This window comes from Cannabis sativa, chromosome 8 (genome assembly GCF_029168945.1).
Source record: "Cannabis sativa cultivar Pink pepper isolate KNU-18-1 chromosome 8, ASM2916894v1, whole genome shotgun sequence".
Lineage (NCBI taxonomy): Eukaryota > Viridiplantae > Streptophyta > Magnoliopsida > Rosales > Cannabaceae > Cannabis > Cannabis sativa.
The window spans coordinates 37,442,895-37,464,790 of NC_083608.1; the positions used below are offsets into that span (position 1 = coordinate 37,442,895).

The window sequence follows — 21,896 nt, forward strand, 5'->3', positions numbered from 1 at the left end:
ACGGTTGAAACTCGCCAACTAATAACTTGTGGCAGAAAAGTCAAGATTAGAAATCAAAACTTCTAAAGAATATGAAGATGAAAGCGAGAAATGATAATATTCAAATTCTGGAGGACATGTTACGAGCCTGTGTGTTAGATTTTGGAGGTTTATGGAGCAAGTACCTACCATTGATAGAATTTTCTTATAACAAATATAAGAGTACAATAGGGATGGCTCCCTATGAGTTGTTGTATGGTAAGAAGTTGTTGGGTTTTATGCCCTAAATAAAACTCTTTACAATCTGATTAGTTATCAATATAAGAAATTTGAAGTGATTGATGTTTGCATGAATTCTACATGCTAATGGTTTAATATGTTTGATATGTTTATTACATTCATACACACAAAATCAGTTAAATCCAGATCATATGTTTATTCACAATTACAGTATCGTCAACACAGTGGAATGTGTTTGTGATCATATGAATCAAAAGTTTTGGTTCCTGTTTCATCAGTGTTATTGGATTTACACTAATGTGATAATCAGCGATGATGTGTACTTACACTTGGAGTAAGTGTTATGTTCTTTCCAGGACATTAGTAAAGTATACTAGTTTCGAATGTATGGAGTATACATTGGACTGGACCGATATTGCAACTAAGTTAAGATATTACAAACTTACCGTTATACATATCTTTCCAAGTCAATATCAGTAGTTGATCTTAAGATTAAAAGAATCTAAATCCTGATATGCTTAGGCTCAACTCAGGAGTGCTATTCATGTTCTTAGATTTATTAGTTAAGCCTACTTTCGGGTCAGGGTGATACGTATATTTTGGGAACATGATAGTATGATTGAGTGGGAGTCTTTGAACATAAATATGGAATCTATAGCCTACTTGGTGTATAGAAGTCAAGTGATGATTCCCTTCGAGCTTAGCAAATAGAAGTAAATGGATGAGCTCTTGTTTAACTGACTAATTATTAGATCACTAAACACCATTTACAGGTAGCTAAGTGTTTTAAGGGGCAAAATACATTGAGGGGTGAGAACGGTAAAGAAATCCCATCTCGATGTAAATCATCTATATAGAGGATCTTTAAATCACAATAAGATTATAACAATGGTTAAATGAGATAGTATATTGGTATCGTGAAACATACAATATGCTCTATATAAGTCTGAGAGTGCAATTCTAAGTTCTAAGAGTGGATTCAACGAAGAATTAATAAGTAGGAATTTACTTGGTAAATTTGGTTCACTTATTGGAAGCTCAGCATATAGATCCATGGTCCCCATTCTAGTTGAGAACATTCTGCTTGTAAGACTCATTAATTGATTCGTGATTGATCAATTATAATTCTAAAGTTAGACTATGTCTAATTTTATGAATTTTCACTAAACAGGGGCGAAATTGTAAGGAAAAGAGTTTTCTAGGTTTATTTATTTATTAATGGACTTTATATGTCTAATTAATAATTAAATTAAATGACAATATTATTTAATAATCTATTTTAGTTATTAAATAATTAGTTTCGGCATTTAAAAGGTTAGAATTGGAAAATTGGCTTTTTTGAGAAAATAGAGATAAAATTTGATAAAATTGTAAAATTAAGTGAGGCCCAATAACACCATATGGCCGGCCACTTAAAAGGCTTTTTCAAATTATTATTTTCATTATTTTAATGCCAAATAATTCTAAACCTAAACCTAGTAGTTGCCTATAAATAGAAAGTGATGGCTCAGTCACAACACATGCTTTGACAAGTTTTCAGATTAGCTTTCTGACAGAAATTTCTCTCTTCAGAAAACTGAGCCTTCCTCACTCTCTACCTTGGCCGAAATACCTCTCTCTCTTTTTCCCTTCATCTTTTTCGTGACCCTAGTGAAAGAGTAAGTGCCCACACACAGCAAGCAGTAACTCAATCATAGATTGGAAGACTGTGAAGGATCAAACTTGAAGAAGGAGGACATTCGGGCTCAGATCTTGATTATACTCTGCTACAGAAAGGAATCAAGGGTTAGAGATCTGAGTGGAAGGAGACATTTATTCCGCTGCATCAATGTAAGGTTTTCTTAACTTTATATGTGTTTAATTTATCGTTTTAGAAAGTTCATATTTAGGATGTTAATAAACATACTTGTGAGTAGATCTAAGATCCTGGTAAAATAATTCCCAACAGAAGTGTCAATCTCCAATTCATTAAGATGAAACTAGAGAAAAAAAGTATTTGGGTCCTGAGTTAGTTCAAAAGACCAGTGACACCATTGAAAAGATCAAGGCACAAACGCTTACTTCTCAAAGTAGGCAAAAGAGTTATGTTGGTTCTAGGTGCCGAAAGTAGAGTTTCAGTAAGGTAAACATGTTTTCCTGTGGATTTCACCAATGAAGGGTGTAAAATGATTCAAAAAGAAGGGCAAGTTAAGTCCCATGTTCATAGGGCCATTTGAAATACTCGAGAAGGTTATACAAGTAGCTTATCAGCTAGCTTTACCTCCAGCATTGCCAGTATATTTTTCATGTATCAATGCTGAGAAAGTATGTGTCTGATCCAACTCGTGTCTTGAGTTATAATGCCCTAGAGTTGGTATTAGATCTATCCTATGAGCAATAACCAGTTTAGATCCTTGATAAAAAGGATAAAATACGAAACAAGATTATAGCCTTAGTCAAGGTACTTTGGAAGAATAACAAGGTAGAAGAGGCCACCTGAGAATTACAGTCTTAAATGAGGACTCAATATTTAGAGTTTATTTAGGTTAGATTTTGGGGATGAAATCTTAATAACGGGGGGATAATGGGACACTTAGCACTAATTAATCTAATTATGTGATTATTTATGCATTTTATGCTTTATGGATCTTATTTTCATGAAAGTATGTGTTATAATTATTATTAATCGATTCTAGAGATTTTATTAAATTATAGGTGTGATATGCATGCTATATATGAACTTTCATATTTTCATATTTTTATGCTCGATAACAGTATAAATAGGTCGGATGAAAATTTTAGTCACATGGATATAAATTTGTATCAAGTATTTTACAGGGAAATATTATTGGATATCTTAGAATATCAGAGTTTAACAAAATAATAGAATTGGACCATTTTACCCTTAGGCTTACAAGATAACTTAGCAAGGAAGTAAGGGCATTTTAGTCTTTTTGCCCTAAGTGATTAGTCACTTTTTTGGAAGGGATATGTGGTCGTGGCTCATCCTTTTTGAGGATGACCAACTGCTTGGGAAGAAAACAAAAAGGAAAAACAAAGTAAAAAGGAAACCAAAAATAAAAACACAAGTCAAAAGCAAAAGGAAAGTAAAAAAAAAATACCAAATCACCTTCTCCTTCTCCCTCTCCTTCGTGGCTTCTGAACCAGGGCCAAAAACCAAAAGTTTCTACCATTTTCAAGCATAGTTCTTGCTGAAGTTGATCAAGGAGTTCAACCCCTAGCTCTTCCAAACATCTAAGGTAAAACCTAACAAAAAATTTATTGGTTTTCTAGGGTTTTCATTAGTATTCATTGTCTATTTGTACTTGTACCTGTTGAAGAAGTTTAGGGAGGCTAGGAAAAACTTCTTAAGGTTATTTAGAGCTGTTTAGAAGTTGTTTGAACTGTTTTGGGTTGTTTTAGCAAAAGTTATGCAAGTTTGAGTTCAAAGAACTCAAACCAGACTTGGTTATGATAACTTAAATTTTGTTGCGAATTGGGTTAAGATTTCTTCATAAAAAATGTTCACTATGATGTTTTTAGGTACTCTAAGAAATTTGGTAAGAGTTTGCTTATAATCGAATGAGTCATGCAATTTTTAAAATTAGGCAGTGGAGTTGAGGACCGTCTGATTTAGGCAAAATTTAGGAGTCCGTTTTTAAAATGGATCGTCTATTTTGAGACTTTTCTTGGGACCCCAATTGAGTGTTTTCTTAATACTTAGGGTATTTTCATGATATCTATCAATAGAAAAATTTTTAGTTTTGAATTTAAGTTCCCCAAAGTGTTATGGCAACACTTATCAGTTTTTTTTTTAGAATTGTGACTTAGAGCCTCCGATTACCAGCAGCTATTTCCACTTAGGTTGACTGACACACCTAAAATTGAAATTAAGGTAAGACTAGTATAACTCACATACATATGTTTATGTTTATGATTTTCAGATGTATGACATATCTGTTAGAACGATAGTTGATGTATATATGATTGCATCTTGATATCGTGAATATATGTTTTAGCAATTCATAAAGTATGAACTAATGCTACCAACACTAGTACGCTAGAGTATTAAGTGCATGTGGTATTATAGTTGGTTATACTTTTAAAAGCATGAACTAGTGCTACCAACACTAGTACGCCAGAGTACTAAGTGGGTGTGGTATTATGGCTAGTTGTACTTATAGTATAGATTAATACTACCAACACTAGTACGACTAGAGTACTGAGTGAATATAGTATTATGGTCAACTGTACTATGGTCAAGAACGTTCAAGACTCAGTTATACATGTTTAACATAGTTTATGACTTGTTAATAGGTGTATGGGTGCTTAGCCGCATGTTAGTTTACATGTTATGTTTTATGCTTTTTTTACTGAGTCTATCGACTTAAAGATGTTATGTTATGTGCAGGTAAAGACAAAGCTATTGTTGAACGACATTGAGTTTGGAACTAGATGAAGATTGTATATATCGAGACAGTTCGACTTGAAGTGTCAGATCTTCGGGACAGCTAGGGCTCACGATTTTGTAGTCGCTGTGCGACATCTTTTGATTATGTACAATCAAAAAATGTAGATACGGGATCTCGAATTTTATAAATATAATATAATTTATGTTTATTTATTAAAGTTTAAATTTTATCACTTTTTGATAAAACCTTGATAAAGCTTTGTCCAAGGACCTTGAAGTTTAGTTTATTTTTCTTTTCTTTATGTCTTTTGCCTTAAGAGCATTGATACTTTATTTTGTCTTACGTTTATTATCTTTTTTTATTTTTTGAATTTAGTTCTTTGGCTGCATTAAAGGACACAAAGGGGGAGAGTAGATACTCCAAAAACCTGTTTAATTGCTTTGTTTAACTCTAGACTTTCTTATTTGAGGGCAGTTTAGTTTTAGTTTCATTTATATGTTTGTTATAAGTTATGAATGTTTGCAGAAAGAGTTTTATCTCTATACTTATTATTAATATTTGATCGAATTGCTAAAAAGAGAGATTGTAAATTTCTTTATAGCCATATTTGATAAAATAGACAACATAACTATCAAAAAGATTTTTGAAATTATTTATGTAATTTTCTTTATGATTTTTTAAAAATTACCTTGTGAAAAGTCTTTTAAATTAGATTATTACTCATTTGGTTAAATAAATATGTCATTTCCTTAATTAGAGTATTTTGTATTGACTTTGTATTTTTAAGGAAAGAATTGTTATTCATTTTATTCATTGTGATATGATTTCTTTCTCAAGAAACAGTCTACAACTTGTATCATTGTTGTACAATTTATTTTCTTATTTATTTAAGGAAACTTTTGTTAAAAAATTGTCTAAGTGTAATGAATTTGATTGAACAGATTGATAGTCTGTTTGAACGAATTCTAATTTTCCCTTTTGGGAAGATTTTTCATTTAATGCCTAATTATTTCTTGATTCTTCTTCCATGACCTAAAGGGTTTTTAAAGGGTATAAAGACATCCTTAGGTTTGCTGATTTTCATTAGCTCTCTTAATGTATTTTCTTCTATGTTATTTTCAAATTTAGAGAGTATTTTTGTTGTGTGAAGAGCTTTAGTCAAACATGTTCTTAGTATTTTATTACTGTGTTATTTCTGTATTGTTTCTTTATGAAAATTGTGCAGGTTGAACACAGTTGGATATCATTCATCAAGCTTTGGGAGAAGACTTGTTCATGAGACTCTTTTCAGGAGGAAGAGTGTAAATGAGACACTCTTCAAGAGAAAGCGTGCAAGTGCTACGATTTGAAGGGAGTTCAAGATCTTAGTACTTCACAAATTTGATTAGGCGTTAATATTACAAGAGTTGCAAAAAATTCAAAGAGGGAGTCTTTCTTTGTATAAGACAATTTTGTTTTGTAATCACTTTGAAATTCTTCTAATAAATTTTATTCCTTGGGTGTGGTCCTGTGAACTAGTAGCAATCTGAAAAAGAGAACTAATACCATGTATAATTTCATGTGTTCTTTATAACTTTATGTTCGTTTTACTTTTTGTTAGTTATATTTTTAAACATATATCTATTCTATTCAAACAGTGTCTATTTAAGTATCTTATAGTAACAATACAATAATTAATTATTTAATTTGAATAATTAATTCGTTAATAATAAAAATGGAATTTCAAAATTTTAGGACTATTTTGGTACAACTGTACTGTGGAGAAAAACAGTTCTTGTTGTATTGTGAGAAAAAATAATTGCGAGTAAATTATAAATTTAAAAGTGCTATGAAATGTTAAGATTCTAATTATAATAATAATGATATTATAATTTAATTTATTATAATCACTGATATATAATAAATTATGTTACATGATATATTCATTATTTATGTCTTTATTTAATAATTGTTTTCTCAACATATGAATTATATGTTTTTTATAAAAAATAATTTTAAAAAATATTTTATAGTATTTTTAAATTATATTTTATCACATATAATAAAATATTATTTAAAAAACTCTAAATTGTTTATTTACATAACATTATGAAAATAAAAAAATAGCTTATAAATATATTTTTTTTTGAAAAAAAAGTTAAATGACAATTAAATATTAATTATTTGTCTTAATTAATTTATTTATTTTAAATATTTTCAGTTTTTATACTATATAATTATTAAGTAAATATATTTTAATATAAATAAATTTATTATTTTAATTAAAATAATATTTTTTAAAAATTGAGATGTGGAAGCTTTAACTTTTATAGTGCATTTAAAAAGGGGAAACTTACAAAAATACTAGAATTTGGGTTAACTTTTACAAAAATACTGTTACACGGAAATTTTTTCAAAAATACCGTGTTTTTATAAAACACCAGTAAAACACAAAGCATAACAACTCAAAACAACAGTAGAACACTAGTAAAACACCAGTGAAAACTTAACACAGTATACTACAGTATGAAACTTATAAAAAAATACAGTAAAAAAGTAAAAAATACCACCAGGCAGTATTTTTGTAAAAAAATAACAAAAGTTAGTACATAAATTTCCCTTTAAAAAGTGTGTAATTAGAATTGAGTATAATTTTGAGTAATGACAAAATTTAGTGTATTTATTCAACGAGATAATTACACTGGGTAATTATAGAACATTACAATTTTTAAATAATTAATTATTAAATTCTATAATTACCAACTCATTTATAAAATATAAAAATAAAAATTCATATACAATTACTGCCTAAAATCCAAACACATATTGTATTTTAAAATAAAATATAATTACTCTAATATGTAATCTCTAATAATTACACTACCTAATAATTTTAGATTCAAAACCTATTCTATCATGTAACTTTTTCCTATTTTCTTACTAATTCTTAATTGCTTACCAAATACTTTTAAAGACAACTTGGCACAACTTTTTCAAAAGCTATGCAATGGTCCTACGTTTAAATATAAAATTTGATAGTATAATATACATCATTATATGCCAGCCTGAGATGTTTTTGGATTCGATGGGTAGTAAGATCAAGTAGTTAACAATAATAAGTACATATAATACAAGAGTGCAGATATTATTTAAAATATTATTGAGAGATTATTAATTAATATTGACGTGAGGGGGAAATAGTATAGCACGTTCTTAAGCCAAAACAAATATTAAACAGTGACGACACCAATATATATACAAACAAAGAAAAGCAATCGTTATCTTAAATCTTAATCAAGATAAAAAAAACCACCACAAACACCACCCACTCCCACATCAACAGCTACGTACAGTCAACACTCAATAATCTCTGGAGACTTTTCCGTGGCCCGTGACTATGGATATCAGTAGCAGAGAAGAACCAGATTATTCGCCGAAGTGGGAAGAACTCCTCGGAAGCAACAACTGGGACAACCTTCTTGCCCCGCTTAATCTCTCCCTACGAAAACTCATCCTCCGCTGCGGAGACTTCTGCCAAGCCACATACGACGCCTTCAACAACGACACAAACTCCAAGTACTGCGGCTCCAGCCGCTACGGCAAGAACTCCTTCTTTACAAAAGTCATGCTCGAAAACGACACTCACTATGACGTCGTTTCATTCCTCTACGCCACCGCCCGTGTTAGCCTCCCCGAGGCCTTCATTCTCCACTCCATGTCCCGCGAGTCATGGGATCGCGAGTCCAACTGGATCGGCTACATCGCAATCACCAACGATGACGTCAGCAGAGCCTTAGGGCGCCGCGAAGTCTACGTGGCGTGGCGTGGCACCACTCGGAACTACGAGTGGGTCAACGTCTTAGGAGCCGAGCTTGAGTCAGCCGAGTCGCTACTGAGTCCGAATACGAAACACGAACTCGGAAACGACACCAGCAGCAGCGACAGCGACAGCGACAACGATAAAAGTCACCCGAAGGTGATGAAGGGTTGGCTCACCATATACGTATCGGCAGATCCGAAATCCCCGTTCGTTAAATCAAGTGCTAGAGTTCAACTATTGACGAAACTCCAAGAGGTGAGAGAGAAGTACAAAGAAGAGAAACTAAGCATAGTGATGACAGGTCACAGTCTCGGAGCGAGTTTATCTATTGTGAGTGCTTTTGATTTAGTGGAGAATGGGTTTTCGGACATTCCAGTATCGGCTTTTGTGTTTGGATCTCCACAGATAGGGAACAAGGCCTTGAAGCAGAGGATGGAGCGGTATCCGAATCTAAAGATTCTACACATAAGGAACAAGATCGATCTGATACCGCATTATCCGGGGAGGTTGTTGGGGTACGTGGATGTGGGGACGAGAGAGCTGGTGATAGACACACGCAAGTCTCCGAGCTTGAAAGAGTCGAAGAACCCGAGCGATTGGCATAACTTACAGGCGAGTTTGCACGTGGTGGCAGGGTGGAATGGGGAGGAGGATGGGTTCGAGCTGAAGGTCAAGAGGAGCTTGGCTCTGGTCAACAAGTCTTCGGCGTGTCTCAAAGAGGAGTGTTTGGTGCCTGAGTCTTGGTGGGTGGAGAAGAATAAAGGAATGGTCATTGATAATGGGGTTTGGATTTTGGCTCCACCTTTGGATGAGGACCTACCTGTTCCTGAATTATGATTATTTGTATCCAAATTATTTGTACTATTTTGAAAATAAAATTTTACCATTATTATATATGTGAAGGTTAATATAGTATAGTTGACAAGTTTTTATTTATTTATTTATTGTTATGAGAAAGTATGAAGTTGATAAGTCCTGCTTATATTGTAATGATTTTAGCAAGAAGTATGAGGAAAACAGAGAGAAAAGAAAAGCTTGAAAGCTTTGTATTTTATTAATTGTGTAAATGAAATTGTTACAGGAGCACATGTAGATAGCAACCAAGAGAAACTGAATTAGTTTGGAAAGAACTAATCTAGCTTAACCAAATAACAACCTAAATACTGAAGCTTAAAACTTCCTATAACATAAATACTTTTACATATCAACTAAATCTAATAAGAAGCAACTATCTATGTTCTGCTGGAAACAACTTGAAACTAGTTCAACCCATAGGACGGTATAAATCTAATAAGAAGCCAGTAGCCACTATCTACTTACTGTAATTATTATTATTATTATTATTATTTTGATGAACTACTTACTGTAATTATTATTAGATTTTTTTACATTTTCTTAGTGCGGTCTTTTCTTTCTCGCTATCCCTTAAAAAATCATCATAACACTCTTTAATTAGAATATATTTTCCAATCAACACTTTTCAAACACTACTACAAAAAGTATAATTCCCGTCGGTTTTTAAGTGTCATTTAAAGAATTTACGTTGGTTAAAAAACCGACGTATATACCGTAATCGCAAATAATTTTTTATTAGCGTCATTTTCAAAACGACGCAAAAAACAATTTTCAACATTTATAATAACCGACATAAAAGATTTACTTTTCTATTTTATCTTATGCGTCGGTTTCGAAATGACACTAAATGGTTTATGACATTTTAAAACTATCACAAAACATTTATTACGTCGGTTCAAAAATACCATATCAATTGCCAAAATACTTTTTTTTTTACTTATTGCGTCACTTATAAAATGAAGCACAAATGTAGGTAAGAAAAAATTGCAAATTTTCATACAATTTTTCTCACTTGCATTATCAAATTTTAAAATAATTCTATATAATAGTACATACATAATACAAAAAAAAAAGTTAAAATAACATTTTTAAAACTTATATAAAATTAATAATCAATTCTATTAACTAATCACTTAATATAAAAATTACACATGATTAGGATAATCAAGTCTCATGGCTTGATTAACACAAGGGGGAATAATCCCAATTCAAATGGCACTAACTTTGAAAGACAAAGTAAATTATGAGCTACAATACTAACCTCGAGAAATACAAAGGACAACCCACCCACTCGATTATGAACTCCTAAACTTCATATTTGATGTAGTAGTCCATCTTCATCATTGTTTGTATATTATTATTGCAAGGAAATTTATGCTCCTGCCACTATAATTAATTTTTAGAAATTTCATGTCATTTAAAAGTGAAAATACAAAAGCATAGAAAATGTAAAACAATGAATTATATATAGAAAGCATAAATAACTAGGACATAACAGTTTCTTTGATAAAGAAATATCAACTGCAGTATCTTCATTATTAGAACTATTATTAACTGTAAAAATGAAATCAACATATACTATAGCAGTGTACATAAATAATAAATGTACTCAAAACATAGAAAGAGAGAAATTAAGATCAATATTGGCTTACTATGCTGCAAAATATATGTCAATTAAATATTAAGATATGTTATTAAGTGTTAAACGAAACAATAAGAAGATTCTTCAACAAAAATATTATTGAGTGATTTTCACCTCTTGCTCTTCAGTTTAATTCTTGGAGTTCGTAATATTGAATCTTGAACTAAGTAAGCATTTATAGACAGCATTGCATCCTTAATCGTCTCCATGTCAAGCATGACCGTTACAGATACTGATCTTGAAGTTATCACAACCTTTATACTCTTTGCAATGTGCAGAATAAGAGAAAAATAGTTTGAAACATACTTCTGTTGAAGATATTTGAATATAATAATAATAATTCTACCAACTTAAGAACATGAATATGTGGAACTGGAAAGAAGCTATGATAAATGTCAAATAGCAAAAATAGTGATGTAGGAAAAATGTTACATACCTGGCCCAAACTTATTTTCTCCATCTGACCTCTTACTATCCTCGCTGCATTTACATTATCGTCACACTCTAGCGCTGAAGTGATAATGGGAGTACTAATTCTTTTGGCTCCGTTAATGATTTCTTTGATACGAGGAACTCCAAGCGTAACATCTAAAGAACATACAACATAAAAAAGTTAAATTAACATTGCTGCTGATCGTATAGAAAGATCAAGTATAACACATAGACTATTTTTTTTTTATTAAGCATTAGATAAATTAACAATTATCATATTATTTCCCCAATAAAATAGTAAGCAATAACAAATAAACCTACAGAATCTCTAATCTTAAATCACTGGTTAAGAACATATAGCATAAAAAAGTTAAGGTAAATAAATTAGACTAGCTTGAAAGGGAAACATATAGATTTTGAGAATTAAACTACAAAAATATGATTATACATCACGAAATTAAAATTATCAAGTCATAAATACAAGGGTGAACCTGAAATGAAACTAATTATATGAAAAATCAGTACAACAATACATTTGTATAGCTAGAGCCACCTTAATAGTAGTACTAGTATTCAAGTATTCAACAATACTATCATGAATACCTTTTTCTTATTTACAAAAAAGAATAAGACTAAGCATTCAAAATTCAACTCTAGATGGTGTGAACAAGAGAGGAAATGCTCATAGAGAATAATTCCTTATAAAGAACACATGATACAGAATTATTACAGGAAGGGTTTCTCAAGAGCACAAAATTATAACAGAAAATTTTTATAAGAGGGTCAGAATATTGAATACTACTCATACCAATCCATTTCCTTTAACAAATTTTTAATACTAAGTTCCTTAAGAAAAAAGTAGAACTTTAGATATAAATGTTGAAAGACTAAAAGGTAAAGTAACCAGTTTACCATTTCAAACATATTCATGACTTATATGAACTCCTTTAAGAAGACATATGACATATACATATACACATTTATATACATTACCTCAACTTTCTTGGGCTTGGAGTAAATAAAGAAGAAGAGCCCAATAAAGAGACCAAGAGGCAGTCCAATTCCAAAACCAATGATTCCAAAGACACTGCCCAGAAATATATTGTTCTAAAATTTAGAAAGAAACCTTAGAACACCATCGAGGAAAAATGGAACTGCATACACCAGACCAGAGTATTTGCATACAAAACCAAAAGAAAAACAAAGAGCGGCGATACAATATAGGACTTTGTTTTCTTGGAAACGTAACAAGGTTTGTATTTATATGAATGGAAAATAAATAAGATAGCAGATTGAACAAAAAACAAAAAACGGAGAGAGAGAGAGAGAGAGAGAGAGAGAGAGAGAGAGAGAGAGAGAGAGAGAGAGAGAGAGAGAGAGAGAGAGAGAGAGAGAGAGAGAGAGAGAGAGAGAGAGAGAGAGAGAGAGAGAGAGAGAGAGAGAGATTTATAAAATTCTGCATAATTGAACACAAGTATCACAAACTCTTCTATACAAAGACAAACAGCAGATACACAACAATGATACAGTACATTGGTTAAAACCACATTTGCTAAGTATTTGAAATAAAAATATACAATGAAGATTCATTCACCATAAACACCACCATTAATTTTTAATTCAATGCAACTCAGAGCAGAGTTTAGCTTACCCTCTTGTGTAACCATGAAACACTGCCGAATCGCACCAACATCGCTGAAAGTTTCCTCCAACTGATTAACCAAATAAAAAAAATGTAATCTAAATTAGCCAAAATCTAGCTCCATTAAGCATTCAATACTGATTAATTCCTAAAATACAGCTTAGAATCCTGAATTTTGTATACATATAAATTAGTTCAAGTGTTTTGCAATGGTTTCTCGAGAAACAAAAATAGATAAATCACATAGCTAAGATAATGTTTTTTTAGGAAAATTGCATTCACCACTGGAATTAACACCAAAATGAAAGAACAATTTAAAACTTTGACTCCACATGAACAATACACCCCTTACCTTTTCGAAAAGGCTCAAGAAAAGATGAAAACTTCTTTCACTCACCGACAACTCAGATCCAAGCAAAATAAAAAAAAAAATGATTAAAAATTCATGAAGCGAGAACTCACTCCCTACCAAACATATCTAACCAGTACAAAACATTAAGCAGAAAAAAAAAAGTTTGTAAAGACTAACCCCACAGGGTGTCGAATGGCGAAAAAGAGAGGTCTTAATGAGAGAGAGGTTGAACCTGTACAGTGCCGACTTCAGAGAGAAGAAATAATAAACAGAGGGGAGAGATTGACTGGGGGTGAGAGGCGCACAGAGAAAGGGGAATGACGGGGGAGATGAGGACCACTCGTCGTTGATTAAGGGAAAAGAAGGTCGAAAATCAGCAAAGCAACCTGATTTGGAAAGAGAATGAATAGTGGTAGCTGATTTTGCGAGTTAGGTTTAAAGGAAATAGGCCATTTCGTGAGTCATACTCGACCATTAAAAACTGACGCTGAACATCAATAAATTTTTAAGTTTTCTTTTTCTCCTCGATTATCTTATTAGCGTCTAATATACCACAAACACAAATAATGGTTTTTTAGTGTCAGTTTTAAACACTCACATAAATACATGACCTACTATTCACGTCGGTCAAAAAAATGAACAGTAGAGTTGACCGACGTGAATAGTGTAATTTGTAGTAGTGAAATCGAGAAGCTTCTGCCACGTCACCACGTAATACCAAGGAGAGAGAAACTTACAGGCGAGTCAACGAGTTGAGGGGCGAGAAGGCGAGAAGCTTTGCGATAACCGTACAGGCGAGTCTAGGAGCGTCGCTGGCATGTAGATGAGTCTAGGTGCGTCGCTGGCGTGTAGACGAGTCCAGGAGTGTCGCCAGCGCATCGACGAGTCTAGGATCATTGCCTGCGTGTCGACGAGTCCAGGAGTGTCGTTTTTTCGTCTAGGAGTTTCTACGATAACTGTTCAGGAGTGTCGTTCGGCCTAGGAGAGTTTCGTTGTTGATCGACGACAGATGACTCTGCTTCCGTGATCTTGAATGATTTGGAGTGTTCTTTGTTATTTACTGTTTACTGTTATTAGTTTTGACTTTCGTTTTTTTGTTTAATTTACTGTTTTTAGTTTTTGGTTTCATTTATTAATTTACTGTTATTAGTTTAAGTCCAATTATTATTTTTATGGGGTTAAAATTATTAGTTTTATGTGTTGAAACTAATTAGGTTTTCCCATTAGTCTTGTCTTTTAACATGGTTCTTTTGTTTTTCCTTTTAGTTTTTTCTGGTTCGATTTTTGTTGGTTCTTGTTTTATTTGTCACTTTCGGGATTCTGCTGGTTGTAGTACGATTATGGAAGACGGTATAGGGGTGCATATTCCTATTGTGGAGGAGGAGGAGGCTATCTTGTCTTCTGATGCTAGTGCTATGGATGGTAATGACTATGATGACAGGTGGTGTATCGTTGGAAAGTTCTTGACTGAAAGACAAATTGATTTTGAGGCTATGCAACATATGATGGCTTCATTGTGGCAGCCGAGGAAGGGAATGTTTATCAAGGAATTGGATAGTAATCGCTATCTCTTTCAATTTTATCATGAGATTGACATCCAAAGTATAATGAATCGAAGCCCTTGGACTTTTAATAGGTTCTTATTAATTTTTAAAAGGTTGCAGCGAGGGGAAAATCCAAGATTGGTTACCTTGAATGAAGTTGATATGTGGGTGCAATTGCATGATCTTAGACCGGAGTTTAAAACTGCTACGGTTGTTAAGGATGTCGCAAACTATATTGGGAAGTTTGTTCAATTGGATAAAAGGAATTTTATGGGCTTATGGCGGGATTATCTTCATGTTCGTGTGACTTTGAATGTTACAAAGCCATTAAAAAGACGTAAGAAGCTTCGCAATACCGTGGGATCGAGTTCTGGACTAACTTTAAGTATGAATATCTCTCCACTTTCTGCTTTATTTGTGGAATTATGGGACATTCCGAAAGCTTTTGTCCACGGTGTTTCGAGGTTGGAGAGGGTTAGATAATCAAGCCATATGGGGAATGGATACGAGTGAGACCTATACGTAGAAACCACATGATCAAAGCTAAATGGCTTAAGCAGTTTAATGCTGCCATGGACGATGATTCTGTAGCAAAAACCATGGCTCGTGGTGAGGTGTCTTGGTCTACGATGGAAATGGTTGAGAGGAATCGTTGTGTGTTGGGGTCGGGTTCGATGATAGTGGAAGAAACTTCGGGTCAACGTGAGGTAGGGATAGGATCATCAAAGGTTGTTAATGGGGATCCTATAATTAATTGTGGAAGATATCTTACCAGCTGCTAAGAATAAGGAAATATCTAATGATATCAATGAGGAGACTTTTCTTTTGGTTCTTGACACGAAGAGGAGAAGAATAATGGCTTTGGAAGATATTGATGGGGCCGATGTGAGGGGTGATGTGGCAACGGGTGAAGAGGTAAATGGTTCAAAAAACTTGAGTTTGGTGGGTACTGGTGTCCACGCCCACCAATCATTATGAATATTTTATCTTAGAATTGCCATTAGCTTGGGAACCCATGGACTTTACAATTCCTTAAGGATCTAGTGATCCAAAAGAAGCCCAATATTGTGTTTTTCAGTGAGACTCTATCCAATCGTTCTTAGACATGGAGAGTGCGTGTGACGTTGGGATTTGATGGCATGATAATCGTAGATGTCAATGGTAGGAGTGAAGGTATTGTGTTGTTATGGAAAATTGAGGATGAAGTGTCTTTGTTTGGGTTTTCTGATGCTTATATAGATGTGAGAGTTGCTTCTGAAGGTGTGCAGGAATGGCGTTTCACTGGTGTGTATGGGGAACCGAATAGGAGTAGGTGTGCTTCTACTTGGAATCTGTTACATACTCTTGCTACTCGTTCTAATCTACCATGGTGTGTGATGGGTGATCTTAACAATATTTTATCTCATAATGACAAAATGGGCGGTAAGAGGTATCCTGATTTTTTAATCCAAGGTTTTCAACAGTCTTTGGTTGATAATGGACTTCAAGACATGGAGTTATATTTAAAATGAAAAATTATTTAAATTAATAATTATTTAAAAAAATTTAATGAAATTAATTCTAAAATTAAGTAATTTAACTAAATTTTTTCATGTATATTTTTTTTTTAAAAAAATAATAATAAATAATTAATAATAAAATAAGTAATTAATTTAATAATTAAAAAATCTTTACAATAAAAAGACTTAAAAAAATTAGATAAATAATATATTATTTAATTAATTAAAAATAATTTAAATAAAAAAAATTTGTTAAAATATTGAGATTATTAAATAAAATTATGTTTTAATAATTTATAATAAGTTTGTAATTTTTAAAAGAATGTTACCAAGTTATATTTTAAATGAAAAATTATTTAAAAAATTTAATGAAATTATTTCTAAAATTAAGTAATTTTGAAAAATAATAATTAATAAATAAAATTATTTAGTTGATAATAAATATTTAAAATAAAAGTTAAAAAAGTTTCATAAAATGACATAAGATTACCGTTAGTTCAATTAGTACCTAAAATTATAAAATTTTGGTTACATTAGGCAATTTGATTTTTTTAAAGTAAATTTTTTGGTAGATGACAATCGATAAGTCTTGGGTGACCATGAGAAATCGTAAAAATCTAACTTATTGGGAAGGTCTCCAAGTCTTTATGGCACTTGCATCTAAACACATAGATTGTGATGGAAGAATTTTTTGTCCTTGTGTTAAATGTAAGAACACCAGATTGCATCCTTTGAATACTGTGGAGGCTGTAAGTGTCATGTTTTGTGTGGCAAATTAGATATTGCTTTTGTTTAGTATATCTGCATCAGTTTTTGTTTGTATAAACATCTTTTCTGTAGTTAGTTGCATCTGATTTCACTAAGTGCATTTTAGTGCCATGTGAGCTTTCTGCGTGTTTGTTAGTTTGTGCCAGCTGTACTTTGCTGGTTGGTTAGTTAGTCAGATTTTATTATCTTTAGGATATAAATTCATTGGATCGTTGTTCTAACTAACTCTCTTCGGTTAGAATCATTTTCTTGATTCTTGCTCTGCTAGGGCACAACTTCTTTTTGTTTTCTGTTTTGTAGTTTGCAGAGAGAAATTCCAGAGATCTTCCTGAGGTTGAAGATGGAGTTCGAATCTGCTTGATCTGAAAGGAGTTCAGATTACTTTGCTGAAGGTGGTTCAGCTGTGTGTTTCTTGTGTACTGAGATCTAAATGTGTTTAGATCTCAAAGCTTGAGGTTGTTCAAGCATTAGGTAACTTTGTATAAAAGTCAATTTAGATTACATTGTTTGATTTGAAGAATCAGAACTGGAAATTGTAATTGAATTGATTGTTTAGTGAAAGTTACTGTACCCGGTTCAAGGGAACCCAAGCACTACTCGGTTGGAATGCGTTTCCAATGTAGAGGAAGCTTGTAAATTCTGTGTTCATTGATTTTAAGTTCAGTTCATAACATAGAATTACTCTGTTAAGAATCATCAATTAGAACTTGTAGTAATTAGGACTTTCAATTGGTATCAGAGCTAACTTTTTCATGTAAAGAAATTGTGATCTTGGATTTGTCCTATTTTCTGCACATCGTTTAAGTTTCTCTGTCAATCTTTATTCTGTAATTTTCTGGAAAACTGACCCACCACGAGTCTCATCTCGTTGTGCAACAAAGTTCTTTGCTAAGTGTGTGCAGATCTACCTGAAATGGAAATGTTCAGAGAAGGAAGATCAACTTCCAGACCCCCCATGCTGGAAGGTTCTAACTATCCCTATTGGAAGACGAAGATGAGAGCTTTCTTGAAGGCTATGGATGAACGAGTCTGGATGGCAGTTGCCGAAGGCTGGTCACCTCCTATTGTTACTGACGAGGAAGGAGACAAGATCAAAAAATCCAGTGAATGGACTACTGACGAAATGGAACGAGCTAATTTCAATTCCAAAGCTCTACATGCCCTCTTCAATGTTGTCTTGACTAATCAGCTGAAAGTTATCTGGAACTGTGAAGTTGCCAAAGATGCTTGGAAAAAGCTGAAAAATCAAGAATGAGGGAACCGATGCTGTTAAAAAGGCTCGACTTCGATCTCTAGCAAAATCCTTTGAGAATCTGTCAATGGAGGAAGATGAATCCGTCTCAGAATTTAATGCTAAGTTGTGTGACATTTCTAATGAATCCTATGCTCTTGGCAAAATTTACTCCAACAAGAAATTGGTGAGAAAGCTACTTGGTGTTCTTCCAAAAAGATTCATGTCCAAAGTAACGTCTATTGAAGAAAGCAGGGATATTGAAGCCCTTGATCTAGATGAATTGATTGGGTCACTCCAAAATTATGAGTTAACTCTTGAGAGATGGGAGAAATGGAAGAAAACCAAGATTTATGAGAAGGAGAAAACTGAAATGGGAGTTGCTTTTATCCATAAGGAAGAGAACTCTAAAGAAGTTGATTTGTCTGAATCTTTTACAGATGCTAATCTGGCCCTTCTGGCGAAAAATTATGCTCGATTCTTAAAGAAGAACTTCAAGAAAACTAATCCTGGTAATAAGGAAAATACTTCTAGAAGGAACTTCCCTGGTCCTAACAGACAGTCTCAACAATCAGAAAAGAAAGGAAAAGGGATTCAATGTCACGAATGTTCAGGTTTTGGCCACATACAGGCAGAATGTGCAAATACTCTTAAGAAAAAGAAGGCCTTGGCTGTCACATGGAGTGATAGTGAAGAAGAAGAGTCTAGTGATGAATCTAAGGATGATAAGTCTGTAATGGCATTTATGGTCAGAGAATCTGTCCCTGAAGAAGTTGAGGGAGATGACACCTTGTCTGATTCTGAATCAACAGTTGATGAGAAGAATAAGGCTTATGAGGAAATGTTTACACAATGGAGCTATATGGCTAAGAGAGTGAAGGAACTACAGGATTTGAACAAAGCTCTTGATGATAGTAAATGTGAACTAGAAGATAAACTCAAGAAGATGACATTGGAGCTGTGTTCCAAAGATAGTGGGATATACAAATTGACTTCTGAACTTGTGAGAGCTAAGCAATCTCTTTCTCATGTTCTCTCGGGCACTGCTGCCCTGAATCAAGCTCTCCAAAATCAGAAGCCGTATGGAGACAGAATCTCTATTGGATACAAACTGTTATACAATCAAGGGCATGATTTGACTATTGAAGATAACTCAGCTTCATCCTCTGGTGATAAAATAAAGTTTGTGTCTGCCTCTCCTACTATCAAGGATGATCAACCGGAGATAATACCTGATGAATCTAAGCCCAACTCTGTCAAAAGAGGTCCTGTTAGTGAAAAATCAAGGGTCAAACAGGCTGATCGATTTGTTCCAACGTGTCATTTCTGCAATAAAAGAGGCCACATCAGGCCTAGATGTTACAAACTCCGAACTTACTTGACAAACATTATCAATAGGAAATCTGGCCAAGGTAACTTCTCTTTTGCCCCTCAACATGGACCTAAGAAGAAAGAGGAAATCCAAACGTGAAAATCTGGCTCTTGTTGCCCATACCTCCTTGTCAGCTATGAAAGATAACTGCTGGTATTTTGATAGTGGATGCTCACGACACATGACAGGTTCCTGCAATGATCTTCATAACTTTCATTCATCCAAAGAAGGTTTTGTCACCTTTGGTGATGGAAATAAAGGGGAGATAATGGGGCAGGGTGATCTAGATCTCTCAGATGTCTTCCCTCTGACTGGAGTGCTATTTGTAAAAGGACTGAAAGCAAACCTAATTAGCATCAGCCAACTAGTGATGTTAACTATGATGTGAACTTCACCAAGACACAATGCTTAGTCTCATCTGGAGGGAAAACAGTTCTCACAGAGAACAGAACGACAGATCACTGCTATGTCCTATCCAATCAAGTGAAATGCCACAGGGTGTTCTTGGATAAACCTGACTTATGGCACTACAGACTTGGGCATCTAAACTACAGAGACCTGAAGAAAATTGTCTCCATCAAAGCTGTCCAAGGGATTCCTGAATTCAGATTGGGAAGAGATCGTGTGTGTGGTCCCTGCCAACAAGGTAAACAAATTAAGTCTTCTCATCCTCCTATAAATGCCCTACTTACTTCCAAAGTACTGGAATTAGTTCTTGGATAAACCTGACTTATGGCACTACAGACTTGGGCATCTAAACTACAGAGACCTGAAGAAAATTGTCTCCATATAGCTGTCCAAGGGATTCCTGAATTCAGATTGGGAAGAGATCGTGTGTGTGGTCCCTGCCAACAAGGTAAACAAATTAAGTCTTCTCATCCTCCTATAAATGCCCTACTTACTTCCAAAGTACTGGAATTAGTTCATGTTGATCTGATGGGCCCAATGCAAACTGCAAGCATTGCGGGGAAAAGATATGTGATGGTGTGTGTGGATGACTTCTCAAGATATACTTGGGTAAACTTCCTTACAGAAAAATCAGACACCTTTGGGGCCTTCTCCTCTCTTTGTCTGCAGCTGCAAAATGAAAAGGGTGTCACCATTGGCAAGGTTTATCGGGTCAGAAGCGATCATGGGAAGGAATTTGAAAACGACATATTTGCTCAATTCTGTAATAAAGTGGGTATTAGCCACGAGTTCTCTGCACCTAAGACTCCACAGCAGAATGGGATAGTGGAACGAAAAAATAGAACTCTTCAGGAGATGGCTCGGGTTATGTTGTATGCAAAGGGAGTGGCTATCCGGTTTTTGGCCGAAGCTGTGAATACTGCATGTTATATTTGCAATCGAGTTCATTTGAGAACTGGTGCATCTCAAACTCCTTACGAACTGTGGAAAGGCAAGACTCCTAATCTGAGCCATGTACATATATTTGGGTGTACCTGTTACATACTGAATGATCGTGATCATCTTGGAAAATTTGATGCTCGGAATGATGAAGGAATTTTTCTTGGATACTCAACTAACAACCGTGCGTATAGGGTGTACAACAAACGAACTTTCACAGTCATGGAATCAATGAATGTAAAGTTTGATGATTTGGAGGTGTCAGACAATGGGTCTGGATCTGGAGAGGAAGATTCCCATGACCCATGTATCCCATCACTCCCTCTGGCTCCACTTAATCAAGAAACACCAGAGATAACACCATCTGAAAGCCAACCAGTCTCATCTGAAAATGGTGGTACCTCATCTGTTGATTCTATGGGAGATGAAGCCATCTCAGCACCTTAGCCTAACAGCAAGGATACAGTGTCTTCTCCTCACTCTCGATTATATAAGAAAGGTCCACCGTCTTGGATACAAAAAGCTCATCATCCCACAATTGTCATTGGGGACCCGAATGCCACTATGGTCACTCGTCGCAAGGTGTTAAATGTTATTGCATTTGCTTGCTATGTGTCTCTGGTAGAACCTCAAAATGTAACTGAGGCTCTTCTGGATGAATTCTGGAATAATGCAATGCAGGATGAAATGGGGCAGTTCAAAAGAAACAGAGTGTGGATCTTAGTTCCTAAACCTGATGGAGTAAACATTATAGGAACCAAATGGCTCTTCAAGAATAAATCAGATGAGTTCGGGACAGTGGT

General features: G+C 33.9%; 2 protein-coding genes across 2 annotated transcripts; both read left to right on the forward strand.

The window, feature by feature from the left end:
- Positions 1-7,724: 7,724 nt before the first annotated feature.
- Positions 7,725-9,463, forward strand: LOC115700482 (phospholipase A1-IIdelta). Its single transcript, XM_030628024.2, has one exon. It carries the CDS (start codon positions 7,987-7,989, stop codon positions 9,244-9,246), a length of 1,260 nt encoding a protein of 419 aa, XP_030483884.2. The 5' UTR covers positions 7,725-7,986; the 3' UTR covers positions 9,247-9,463.
- Positions 9,464-18,462: 8,999 nt separating this feature from the next.
- Positions 18,463-21,540, forward strand: LOC133030592 (uncharacterized). Its single transcript, XM_061103384.1, has 4 exons — positions 18,463-19,786; positions 19,935-20,062; positions 20,107-20,370; positions 20,491-21,540. Exons 1-4 carry the CDS (start codon positions 18,463-18,465, stop codon positions 21,538-21,540), a joined length of 2,766 nt encoding a protein of 921 aa, XP_060959367.1.
- Positions 21,541-21,896: the final 356 nt, after the last annotated feature.